This window comes from Rana temporaria, chromosome 2 (assembly GCF_905171775.1).
Source record: "Rana temporaria chromosome 2, aRanTem1.1, whole genome shotgun sequence".
Lineage (NCBI taxonomy): Eukaryota > Metazoa > Chordata > Amphibia > Anura > Ranidae > Rana > Rana temporaria.
In genome coordinates, this window is record NC_053490.1 from 15,298,827 (window position 1) to 15,312,895 (window position 14,069).

Here is a 14,069-nt window from a genome sequence, read left to right on the forward strand (position 1 = left end):
TCAGCTTTTGCGTAGAGAGAGTGTTTCCTGAGTCGGTCCAAGACTTTCTTGACATGGATCTGATGAGATTCGAGGGATTCAGAGAAGATCAGGATGTCATCTAAATAAACTATGACAAATAAGTCAAGATAGTCCCGAAAAACATCATTCACTAGATGTTGGAAGGTGGCTGGGGCATTGCAGAGTCCAAATGGCATGACTAGATACTCAAAGTGACCGAAGCGTGTTCGAAAGGCCGTCTTCCATTCATCCCCTTCCCTGATTCTAACCAAGTTGTATGCCCCTCTCAAGTCTAGTTTTGAGAATATCCGTGCCCCCCGCAGCCTCTGGAACAGTTCGGGGATCAGGGGAAGAGGGTACCTGTTTTTAACAGTGATCTTGTTAAGGTCCCGGTAATCAATTCAGGGTCTTAAGGAGTGATCTTTCTTCTCCACAAAGAATATACCGGCACCTGCAGGTGACGTGGAGGGTCGGATGAACTTTTTTTCCAAACTTTCATCTATGTAGGCACGTAGGGCTTCCAGTTCGGGTTCCGAGAGTGGGTAGATCCGGCCAAAAGGAATCTCGGCTCCTGGTAATAGCTCAATAGGGCAATCATATGTCCTGTGGGGCGGAAGAGTGTCTGCACCCTTCTTGTTGAACACGCCCAGGTATTCATGGTAAGCCGGAGGTACCAGTTTAATGGTTTCAGGGTCAGGTTGAAGACTCAGAAGGGGAGCGGTGTTAACAGGCTTTTCCGGAAAACAGTGCTCCAGACAGTAGTTGGAAGAGAAGGTGACAACCCCGGTAGGCCAGTCAATGTGCGGGTTATGGGCTCTTAGCCATGGAACACCAAGGATGATGGGAAACATGGGTGAGGCTATGACATCCAACCGGAGGAATTCGTGGTGACCTGAAGGGGTGTGACAAAAAATAGGTGCAGTCTCTTGTGTGACCGGGCCAGATTTGATGCCAGAGCCATCAGCCAAGTGGACATGGAATTCTTGTTTCTTAGTACAAACGGGAAGCTGATGCAGAGAGACAAATGTGGAATCCACAAAACAGCTGCAGGCCCCAGAGTCTATAATTGCTGACACAGGGAGAGTCTTTCCGGCAAACTGGAGGATGACTGGAAGGGAAAGTTGGGACCGACCCTCTCCGAGAAGATGTTCCAAGTGGGGTCGTTGGAAACAGGCTCTGGTGGTCCTTGCTGGACAAGTCTGTAAAAAGTGACCTGCCTCCCCACAATATAGACACAAGTTAGCACGTCGTCGTCTGAGACGTTCTGCCGGGGTAAGGGGTGCTCTTGGAAAGCTCCTGTTGTAGGTCTTATGTAGAGCCTTCTGGCTGGGAGGTGTGGTAGATGGATCAGGCCTTGAAGCCACAGAAAGGATCCCTTCAGTTTTCTCCACCTGTCTTTCACGTAACCGGCGGTCGATCTGAGTGGTCAGACTAATCAGATCTTCCAAGGATGCTGGGATCTCAACTCTGGCTAGTTCATCCTTTAAGGAATCGGAAAGACCATGACGAAACCAGTGGCGAAGGGCAGGACTATTCCATTGGGTGTCAGTACTTAGAACACGGAAGTCTGTGATATAGTCCTCGACGGGTCTTGACCCTTGTTGTAGCTTATGAAGCCTGGATTCTGCCGACTGTTGACAGAAGGGATCGGCATATAACTGAGCCATGGCTGAGAAGAAAGAATCGATGGTAGCCAGGGCAGGGTCAAGCTGCTCACGGAGGTGATGAGCCCAGGAAAGGGGTTCATTCAACAAGAGTGTGATTACAAACCCCACCTTAATGTCCTCAGAAACAAAGGTCCGGGGTAACAGGGAAAAGTAAAGTTCACAGGAATTGCGGAAAGTTCTAAACATTTCACGATTTCCAGAAAATCGCTCGGGGATAGGCACCCTGGGTTCCGGAGGAGGAGGAATAAATCCATAGGGAGAGCTTGACTCAACTTGAGTAGAGGCATCTGCGACTGAAGGAGAATCAGGGGCTGGTGCAACACTTTCTTTGTGCGAGAATCGCTCGTCCATGCGACTGAGGTCCTTCTGTAAATTCTGCACAATATGAGCAAGTGCAGAAATTGTCCCAAGAATGTCCCTTGATGGAGAAGCCTCCCTTTCAGACTCCATTCCTGGCTGACTGGTACTGTCACGTACCTGGTAGGAGTCTGATGTGACGAGGTCGGCCTCCCTTGTATCTCCAGCCCAGAACCCCTCTGAGGATGGGACAGATGGCGGTTCAGGTTAGGAGGAACACGAGTGCCTGTGAGTGTTGCTTGGAGTGCTGTCAGGTGGAGGTGAAGACAGAAGACACTGGTAGAGCAGCAGGCACCGGGCAAGGTGGTGTGAAGAGAACAGCTGGAGTTAAGAGGAACTCCAACCCACTTGCAGAGTCAAGTTGAACAAGTAGCGGGAACGTCCGGAATGCAGTGGTCAGAGGATAGCCGGGTTTGATAACAGACGGGCAGCGAAGTACACAAGGATCAGCAGGAGCAAGGTCAAATGGATAGCCGGGATCAGAAGCCAGGTATTCAGGAGGAATCAGGGTCCAGAGGGAGAGTCAAGGAAGCCGGGTCGGTAACAGGAATCTGGTAGATAATACAGGTGTCAGGAAATCAGGGAACTGCTGAAGACCAGTCAGCACCGCCTGATGATCAGAGCTCTCTTTAAATAGGCAGCAGGAAGGATCTTCCTGTCACATGATGAGCCTATGGCTCCCATTACTTCTACTGGCAAGATTGCCAGTACTTCCTCTATGGCCATTTCTTCTACTGGCAAGATTGCCAGTACTTCTTCCATGGCCATTTCTTCTACTGGCAAGATTGCCAGTACTTCTTCTACGGACATTTCCTTGACACTCCGTCCTTTCCTTACACAGGGCTTCATTTATATGAAACAGCAAAATCAAAATGATTCTGACTTTCTTATAGTAAGCAGTTCAGGGTGGGCAGCTCGGTGCATGGGTGAGTGAGCAGGCGGCTCGGCGGGAGGGGGAGCAGAGAGATGACATCAACTCTCACTTGTGGCAGGTGACGTGGCAAGTGGTAATCTGCATCTGGTGACAGGCGACGTGGCAATTGACAATCCGCAACTTGTGGCAGGTGATGTGGCAAGCGGTAATCTGCATCTGGTGACAGGCGACGTGGCAAGTGACAATCCGCAACTTGTGGCAGATGATGGTGGCAAGTGACACACTCATGGCTCCCACTGATTCTGCATTATGGTGAGTTGAACTATTTCATTTTATATTACAATGTAATAATAGAAATAATGCGCTTCAATCATCCTGACACCATAACAACCATGTTGCCAGGATGATTGAAGCACCAACACTACCCATTTCCTCAATAAATTGCCCGCAAAAAATCATGGGCCGGATTCAGCAAGAATTTACGCCGGCGTATCTATAAATATGCTGCGTAAATTCAAAGCTGCGCCGGCGTATCTTCTTTCTGTATTCAGAAAGCAAGATACGCCGAAATTAGGCTAAGATCCGACCGGCGTAAGTCTCTTACGCCGTCGTATCTTAGGGTGCATATTTACGCTGGCCGCTAGGTGGCGCTTCCGTCGTTTTCGGCGTAGAATATGCAAATGACCTAGATACTCCGATTCACAAACGTACGTGCGCCCGGCGGAATTTTTTTACGTCGATTGCGTAAGGCTTTTCCGGCGTAACGTTGCTCCTGCTTCTATGAGGCGTACGCAATGTTAAGTATGGACGTCGTTCCCGCGTCGAATTTTGAATTTTTTTACGTTGTTTGTGTAAGTCGTTCGCGAATAGGGCTGGACGTAATTTATGTTCACGTTGAAAGCAATGACGATTTGCGGCGGAATTTCGAGCATGCGCACTGGGATTCTTTCACGAATGGCGCATGCGCCGTTCGTTAAAGACGTCATTTACGTGGGGTCATGTTTTAATTACATAAAACACACCCACCTCTTGCAAATTTGAATTTGGTGCGCTTACGCCGGCTGATTTACGCTACGCCGCCGCAAATTACGGAGCAAGTGCTTTGTGAATACTGCACTTGCCCGTCTAAGTTGCGGCCCGCACAAACTTACAGCGGGCTACTTGAATCTAGCCCCATATTTTCTGGCAGTGCCCCTCCCGAGACTAGACTCTGGATCCGCCCCTGGTTTATACAGAATGACATCTGTAATTTGACTTTTTCATCGGAGTCTATCCCATTTATAAAGGTTACCTGACCCTGTGCTGTCTTCTCCGGCCAGATGGGAGAAATCATATTAAAAGGGCCTTATAACTACATTGACACCTAATGACCTCCAGAGACACAGGCTTGCTTACACCACCTGGAGGTTGTCGGGTGTCTCGTCTGGTGTCAATGTAGTTGTATGAACCAACCACTTTCTTCACTCATGTTGTCTGATTTTTTACATATCTGCATATAGTAATTTAGGGAGAAGCCATTCATAACACTCCAGTAATTATTATTATGTATTTTTTTTTAAGTTGCTGTATAAAATGTATACAGTATGTCGTCTAGTCCTAAACAATTGTTTTCCTATATTATCCTATTTAGAGTTTTTTGATGCAACCTGTATTTTGCAGCATACTCTCCTGAGGAAGCTGTATATAAGGCAAAACATGTTGAGAGAATTACTTGGAGCAACATACTTTTAAAAACTGTCTAACGTATCATACGCATTATTGAAATCATGCAATATGCTGTGCATTTTTTTTTTGGATGATTTAAAGATACTTTCTGATTTTATGGAAACATCTACTAAAAATGTTGGGCCAGATTCACAAATGAGATACGACGGCGTTTCTCCTGATACGCCGTCGTATCTCTGTTTCTATCTATGCGGCTGATTCATAGAATCAGTTACGCATAGATATCCCTAAGATCCGACAGGTGTAATTGTTTTTCACTGTCGGATCTTAGGATGCAATACCGCGGCCGCCGCTGGGGGGAGTTTGCGTCGTAAACCAGCGTCGGGTATGCAAATTAGGAGTTACGGCGGATCCACAACGGCTTTTCGCGTTCGCTACATCGCCACTAGTCTAGTTTCCCGTCGCAAAGTTAGTCGTTTTTTTGGGTGCCCTAACTTTAGTCAGCAAGTGTATTGCTGTCTAAAGTATGGCCGTCGTTCCCGCGTCGAAATTAAAAATTTAACGTCGTTTGCGTAAGCCGTCCGGGAATACGGATGTACGCTACGCGCGTCGCCATTCAAAAAAATGACGTCACGGCGCGCAAAGCATGGCGGGAGTTAAGAAACAGAGCATGCGCAGTAGGTCCGGCGCGGGAGCGCGCCTAATTTAAATGGCACATGCCCATTTAAATTGGCCCGCCTTGCGCCGGAGGCCGCCGGCGTAGTTTTCATCGCAAGTGCTTGGTGAATCAGGCACTTGCGATAAAAAATTGCGGCGGTGTAACGCATCTAGGATACGTTACTCCGCCGCGATTCTACGTGAATTTGGCCCGTTATGTATAGTTGTTTGGCACCTTAAAAATCCCAAGAATAATTTTTGTTTCTTACTGCTTAAATAGAAGTTCACTTTTGTAAAGTTACAGTGAAAGGACTATTGCTAAATTCCTCACCTGCATATCAGCCCAACAGCGAATAACCCCAAAGCCAGCGAATCCACCTGGTTCCAAAACTCTGAGATGTATTGGATAGAACTCTTCACAAAGCCACGATGCTCCGGGTCATAAAACAGCTGGGAGGCAGAGGACAGGGCAGTCAAAGAATTAGAATGTGTCCTAAGATCTATACAAACAGCCAGGCTGGTAGGAACATAACAGAGATGATAGACAAGAAGATAGAAAAAAAAAAAAAAAAAATTTGCAAGGGTATGTTTACTTCATGTAAAAAGAAGTAGTAACTGTGCCAACCATTTAATAATAATGCTTATATTTACCACTGTGAATAGCATTAAATATTAATTAACAAATAATTAGCATAGTGCTATTCCATGGACAAAAATGAAAAAAAGGGAAAAACCTCTAAAACAAGTGATGTCCCCTAGACATGTGCACACTGAAATATTTTGTTTCAGAAATTTAGTTTTCGTCCGAAAAATAAATGTATTTAGTTACTCCCGAAATTTGTATTTCTTTACTTTGTTTCGTTAAAAAATGCAATCGCCCGAAAATCCGAATTAAGGTCAAATCTGTCATTGAAGGCTTATAGGGCCAGATTCACAAAAGAGATACGACGGCGTATCTCCTGATACGCCGTCGTATCTCTGTTTTAGGGCCGTTCTAACTATGCGACTGATGTGGGAGGGAAGTACAGTGGAGGGAAGGGAATTGGTTGCATTTCTGTGTGCCATGATATGCCTGTATTGTTCCAACTACTGTGCCAATACTTTTTGGACCACTGTAACTGTACTTGTACTTGTGAAAACTAATAAAAAAAAGTTTAAAAAAAAAAAAAAAAAAGGGTATCTCCACTATTGTGGGGGAAAAAAATAAATAGCAAATAAAGAAAAAATAATATAGCATAAACTATGCGACTGATTCATAGAATCAGTTACGCATAGCTAGCCCTAAGATCCGACAGGTGTAATTGAATTACACCGTCGGATCCTAGGATGCAATACTTCGGCCGCCGCTGGGGGAAGTTTGCGTCGTAAACCAGCGTCGGGTATGCAAATTAGCAGTTACGGCGATCCACGAAGGTTTTTCCCGTCGTTACGTCGGCGCAAGTCTTAGTTTCCCGTCGCAAAGTTAGGGGTACTTTAACATGGTGTAAAATTACTCCACCATGTTAAAGTATGCCCGTCTTTCCCGCGTTGCTTTTGAATTTTTTTGTTTTCCCGGCGTAAGTACGTTACGCACGTCGCGATTCTCAACACGTCGGCGCGTCGTAATTTCGCGCAAAGCACGTCGGGAAATTTGCGAACGGAGCATGCGCAGTACGTCCGGCGCGGGAGCACGCCTAATTTAAATGGTACCCGCCCCATTTGAATTGGGCCGCCTTGCGTCGGACGTGTTTACAATACACCGCCGCAAGTTTACAGGTAAGTGCTTTGTGGATCGGGCACTTAGACTGAAAACTTGCGGCGGTGTAACGTAAACGGGTTACGTTACGCTGCGCCGCAGGTGCGAGAATCTGGCCCTCAGTGTCTGTCGAATGTTCTAAGAAGATTTGATGGAGCAGCTAAACAGTTCTACACCGCAATCGTACATTTCCGGTCGAATATCCAGCCTACAAGCTAGAAGAATTCTAATGTTGTATGACTAGTAATAATTATATTTATTAATTATTATTACTAGTCAACTAAAATTCAAATTCTTCTATAGCCTATGGGCCGAGCATGTGCCCGGAAATGAATGATTACAGTTTAGCTGCGCCGTTGAATTTTCTTAGAACTTTCGACAGACACCATAAGCCTTCAATGACAGATTCAACGTTTGTATGTTTTTCGCTGCTTCGTCGTTCATGTCGAATGGTCTACCCCAACACTGTATCTATAATGTCGAATCTTCCCTCTCTGGGCCAGATTCACAAAGAGATACGATGGTGTATCTCCAGATACACCGTCGTATCTCTGACTTAAACTGGTCCTATCTATGCGCCTGATTCATAGAATCAGATACGCATAGATAGGGCTAAGATCCGACTGTGTTACACTGTGTTACACTGTCGGATCTTATTTTCAATTTTAAAAAAATGGCGCCGGGGGCGTTCCCGCTGATTTACGTTAAATAATATGTAAATCAGCGAGATACGCAAATTCACGAACGTACGCGGACCCGACGCAGTGTTCTTACGTCGTTTCCGTATCGGCTTTCCCGGCGTATACTTACCCTTGCTTCTATGAGGCGCAGCCAATGTTAAGTATAGCCGGCGTTCCCGCGTCGAATTTGAATTTTTTTACGTCGTTTGCGTAAGTCGTTCTCGAATACGGATGGACGTCGTTTACGTAAGCGTCGAAACCACTGACGTCCTAGCGACGTCAGTGGGAGCAATGCACGCCGGGAAATTTCGCGGACGGCGCATGCGCATTTAAATCGGCGCGGGAACGCGCCTGATTTAAATAGTACACTCCCCCTAGCCGCGGAATTTGAATTCCGCCGGGGGTTTTACGATCCGCCGCCGCAAGTTTGGAGGTAAGTGGTTTGTGAATAACAAACTTGCCTCGCAAACTTGCGGGAGCGGATCTTAAATCAGGTAGATCGAGCGGATCTAAAGATCCGCTGATCTACGCGAATCTGGCCCTCTATGTAGAATAATCTTGGACTAATAGAGTTAAGGTTAGGCACATTTGACCGCAGATTCGATAGACACACATTGCTATTGTCAGCGTCATGTCGAAATCTCCTATCTATATCGAACTGTTGTAGCAACGAAAACGAAAATAAAGTATTTTTTATGTCGGATCTTTCGGATTTCAGATTCTGCGCATTCATTTGTTAAAACGATAATGAAAATACACGAAATTCGTACGAAAATGCATTTAGACGAACACTACTGGACTAATGTACATTCACATATACCTAGAGGAAATAAAACAAAAATCCAAACTTGTGTCAAATTATAATTATAAATAGTGCCAGTGTATCTCTTCAGAGATGCTCAACTGTATCCTGTATTCAAATTGGATGCCAAAACGCCTTTGGTCTATCTCAGGGTTAACTAGTCCACAATTGGGAACCAATTTGTAGTCTGTCCAACTGGCATACCAATATTCACTTCATATATCGCCGTAATTGTCAATCTCAAGATCTCATAAAAAGCAGAAATCCATCATTGTGCAATATTTTTGTGCTTTATTAAATATAAAAAAAAGTATAAAAAATGCTCACTCACAAGTTTAAGTGCCTAAAGACTGGAACCGAGTCTTTCCAGCAATACTCTATGGAGCTGGTGTATAGGGTGTGTTTCCCCGTGGCTGGCGAAGACTGATTGCGAAATGCATAGAGGCTTCTGGATAACGTCAACGTCACTTCCTGCCGTAATCCGCATGGAATCAAGGCTTGGACCGCACACCAGCTCCATAGAGTATTGGTGGCGGTCTTTAGGCACATAAACTTTGTACTTGTAGTCCACCCGAGGATGGAAACAGATAACGAAAACACAGAACACAACAAAACACAGAACCCAACACATAGACCTGAAGTGTGCCGAGGTCACCTGGACGGTATGCCTAAAAGGGGGCATACCCAAGAATGAATGAAATGAAATGAAATGAAAAGAAAAAAAGGGGAACGGGTGGGTGGGATACGAGACCCAACGACCACGGACGAGGAGGTGAAAGGAGGGCAGGCTTTATATGGCCAGACTCCTCCTACAAACACAGGCTGACCTGCGGTCAGCCTTCCACTTGTACTCGTAGTCCACCCGAGGATGGAAACAGATAACGAAAACACAGAACACAACAAAACACAGAACCCAACACATAGACCTGAAGTGTGCTGAGGTCACCTGGACGGTATGCCTAAAAGGGGGCAAAAATAACCACAGTAGGAGGAAGTAACTCCAAAAATGTATTGTGCGCAACACATATATCATTTAATTTGATAAGTTAACAAAGGCTTGAGACATCTCTACCAGAGGTTCCGGGATGTACCTAGCATAACAAGAAGACTTCCACCTTCCCAATTTCTGAATGATATGGGTCGGGACCCCCTGGCGAGATGCTGCAGACGCCGCGCCTATCCTGAACGAATGGCCAGAGTACGCTTTGGGGTCCAGACCCATGCCAGCCAAAAGAATGCGGCAATGCAAAATGAACTGAGCCGCGGAGAGGGGAGCACACGGGAAAGGTAAAAGAGGACCCTCCTTGGGCTTGTCCGACAAAGCCCTGGTGAGCTGGTCTAACACCAACACTGGACACCAAGTCTTGCCGGTCTCAAAAAACCTAATGTCGGTGCCCCCTCCCGTCTGCTGTGTTTTGCAGGCTTGTAGATGCAAGCAGAAGAGGCCGGGGTGTCTGACTAAATGGCTGACCAGGAGAACCCGTGAACCTGGGCCCGAAACTGTGAACTCCCCCGGCCTCAAGAACCCATAAAATGCCAGGTATATAGCCGCCTTGAGCACTAGGCTAGGCAGGAACCCAAATGGGGACCTCGTGAGGATATCCGACATGCTAGGAAGTCTAATGACCCCAGTAGAGGGACTGCTCTTTAGCTATACTTCATCTAAGTATAGCTTTGATGGGATGTGCCGTGAAAATGGAGGGTCTGCTAGGGTCCTCTAATGCCATGAAGTGCTGAATGCCAGCAAGATATGTCCTGATGGTACCATGGGCCAACTTTAGTTGGGAGTGGCAAAAAGCAGTGAAAGCTAACAGGTATTGGATATTATAACAGTCAGGACTAGGAAAAGACGATTGGAAAGCCAGAAACGCATTCCACGCAGTACGGTAAGCCTTGCTGGTATTGACAGATAATGACTTATCGATCAAGGCCGCTGCGTCTGCTCGATGGGTACTCAATCCAACACTAACAGCTGGAATGGTGGTGAAGGTGTAGCGCAAGCGTCTGCGTCCGGGACCTGCTGAAAAATTAAGTGGGAAATTAAACCTTGATAAAGCATCAGCTGCCACATTAAGAGAACCACTAATGAAACTACAATGTAAATGAAATTTGAAGCGGAGAGACAGCCAAACAAGCCTACGAACAAACCCCATGATCCGCAATGACTTGGACCTGCCACTGTTGATGATATCAGCTGTAGCCTGATTGTCTGTGGAAACAAACACCGTCTGCCCTGCCCACAAATGCCCCCAAACCCGAGCTGCTGCAACAATGGGGTAGATCTCAAACATAGCCGAAGTTTCAGCAAACCGGGGAATAGCCAAGACTTCCTTGGACCAAGACCCAGCCAGCCAGTGTGACCCAAAAATAGCCGCATACCCTTTAGAGGCTGCTGCATCTGTTGATACCCGAGGAGACAAACTGGACACAATAGGGATAAACATGGAAACCCCATTCCACCCTTGGAGGAACTCATCCCACATCAGGAGATCTGATAGGGCGGATGGATCCAGGATGACCCGAGACTCAGGACAAGGTGCAGACGGTAACAAGGAAAGCAACCTGGCGATGAAAGTCCTACCCTGGGGGATGATTCTCATTGCAAAATTTAACATCCCTAGAAGTGACTGTAATTCTACCCTGGTGCAAACCTGAGAGACAGAAAAAACATGGATGCGATCTCTGATCCTATCCAGCTTGTCTGGAGGGAGACTGGCCTGCATAGATTGCGAGTCCAGCGTGACACCCAGAAACGTCAACCTGGTGACGGGACCTTCCACCTTCTTAACTGACAGAGGGACATTCAGAGCCGAGAAAACGGACGTGAGTTTCAGGAGATCGGTGGGCCTCTGACCGCCCCTTTCAATAAGGAGAAAGTCATCGAGGTAATGAATAACCTTGTTGCAACTTACCCTGTACGTCAGGATCCAGCTAAGGGCCTGGGCAAACGAATCAAACAACCAAGGGCTGCTTTTGGACCCAAATGTGAGCTTGGTGGCGAAATAATAGTTGCCTCTCCACCTGATCCCATGCCATTGCCAAAGTGCAGGTGCAATTGGCAGCAGCTTAAACGCGTCAGCGATATCTGCTTTAGACAGCCAAGCGCCAGGGCCTACCCTGATGATGGACTGAATGGCCTGGTCAACCGAAGCGTATTTGAGGGAAAACTCTTCTGACGGTATCAGTGAATTCAAGCTAGGTGTGTGCGAAGAATGAGGGGCAGACAAGTCGTAAATTAACTGAGGTTTATTAGAAAACTTGCCCCTCACCAACCCCAGTGGGTTAACCCTCCAAACTAGAAAAGGAGGAGTTGTGAATGGCCCAATGATAAACCCCTTATCCAACTCAGTTTGCAACAGTAGGTCCACCACCTCGGAATCCATGGCCGAAGACCTGAGATTGGGACATTCTACGCTAATTAAGGGTAAGGACACTAACCCGGTGTGGAACCCTTCCGAAAACCCCTTGACCAGAAAACAGCTCAAGGAAGGTGACGGATGGTCGGCTAAGTACTCCTGCAACAAAGCCACATTGATGCGGCTTAGTCATGGAGCTTTGGGCTGCCTTAATGAGCAGGCCGACTTGGGATGAGCCCTGAAGCACCCTGTGCAAATGTGCAATAACCGGCACTGGCTGAAATTACATATGCCATGATTATAGTTGTTGCACAACTGGGACTTACCAAGAAAGTGAATGGGCCGGCCTAATTTATCCACCGGAGCAGGAAGGCCTGCCGCCGGGGGAGGAAGCCCCAGACCCCTGGATGTACTGGGTAGGGCCGGAACCTCCGAATTCGGGCACCAGTACGCGGTATGAGAAGAGGATTGACACGTCGAGCACACAGGGGATCTGAGCCCAGCAAAGTGTCGGCAAAATAACTCGGTGTCAATGCTGCTCCATAGCGTGGCTACCTTGAATTGGGCAAACCGGGCCGCGGCTTTGTCCGAAAAAGAGCGATGATAGTCGTAGAAGTTGGACCCCCCGTACTTGTGGCCTAACTCGACCACAGTAAAAAGATATAGGTCCAACTCCTCCCTCCTGAGAGGACTGACAGAACATGATGTCTCTGTAAAGACTGAATGCTAGGACGAATTCGGGGATGGACAATTTGCGGTTGAGTCTATGATCCCTGGTTTTTACCACAACAGAGGCATCTCCGCAAGCGTAGGACCTATTGTCTGCTACATCATGCGCTGCAATCAACAGGGATGCCAAATTGACATCCTTGCCCTCCAGGATGTCCTTCTTGAGGTTAGCAGGGATGAAATGAGCAGGCGTGACCGGGGGAGCAGAAAGATTACCTGGTCCTGCAAGAACAGGTAAGGGAACCGGGGGAATACTGGAACCTGCCACTACCCCTGGACCTGCCGCAACTGCTGGAGCAACGATGAGTGGATTCTCTAACACCTGTACCCTATCTTGAAGGTCCTGACAAGACGTGGCCAGGGTAGTGAGGGTCGCATGAATTTGAGCCAACGAAGCAACTACAGTCCGCAGAGAAACTTGTTCTGCACTAGCGTCCTGTGTGTTAGGGAAGAGCAATCTGAAGAGCTGGGCTTTCCGGGCGGTCGCCGGGAAAGGAATACCCCTACTGCGAAGTTCCGCCGTGAGTCTTGGGATGGTCCAGGACCTAAGAGAAGGTGAACTGCTGCGGTGCGACACCCTGGCTGGAGAAGCTGTGTTAGAGGCGAATTCCTCAATGTCTCCAGCCTGCGACATGACCTGAAAAACCAAAAATAAAAGAACATGCCAGAAATGACAAAAATCACATGACCTACTATCTAGTAACCACAACCCCCCACACCTGAGACTATGTGAAAATGAACAGACAAACTGAATAAATGAACAGGCCGAGTTACCTGCGGCGTGACAGGTGAATTAAAAACGTAAACTCAGGCCTGTGAACCTGAAGACGTGTCAGGCTATGTATGAGTGAGGTAACATGAAATGCACATAATGCAACGTATGAGTCATGGATGAGGAGACTTGCCCCTGAACAAGCCAATTAAAAACGAACAGCTCAATCCATGTGATCCTATAAACGTGATAGGAAACGAGCAGTGGAGCCGAGCAGTGGAGCCGCCTGAACCTAAAGATGATGAACCAGGTAGGCATGAATGATAACAACATACATGAGATGAGGTAGAGCCTGGATGAAACCCATGAGTGTATAAAAGATGCGTGTACAAGCCGTGAACTGCAGACTGCCTACCCAGGAGTGATGAGAACACAACGAGAATGTAACTTAAAAAAAAAAACGTAAATTGCACGAGAAACGTAACATCGCATGAGAGACGTAAAATCGCATGAGAACGTAACTTGCCCGAGAATATGTAAAAACCACTCGAGAACATAAACACGAAAAATGTAAAATCGCATGAGAAAACGTATGTGTACAGCATGAGACATGAAAAAATTGGTGTGAGCAAGGTGATACCTATGCAACCGTGAGACACATGGAAATGAAAGTGGATGGCATGAGACACGAAATAGGCATGACACGTGAAAAGCATGAAAACCGTGAAGCGCAAGAGAAACGTAAAATGCCTAAAGAAAAACGTAAATCGCATGAAAAACATGATTCGTATGAGAAACATAAATCGCATGAGCAACATAAATCGCATGAGAAACG

At 46.9% G+C, this 14,069-nt stretch overlaps 1 protein-coding gene across 1 annotated transcript in view; it reads right to left on the reverse strand.

Annotated features, from left to right (window-relative positions):
* LOC120928184 (transient receptor potential cation channel subfamily M member 2-like) overlaps positions 1-14,069 on the reverse strand; it is a 199,865-nt gene that overhangs the window by 69,328 nt on the left and 116,468 nt on the right. The window contains exon 19 of the mRNA XM_040339294.1: positions 5,552-5,670. Coding sequence (XP_040195228.1) covers positions 5,552-5,670 — 119 coding nt within the window. The remainder of the gene's footprint in view (positions 1-5,551; positions 5,671-14,069) is intronic.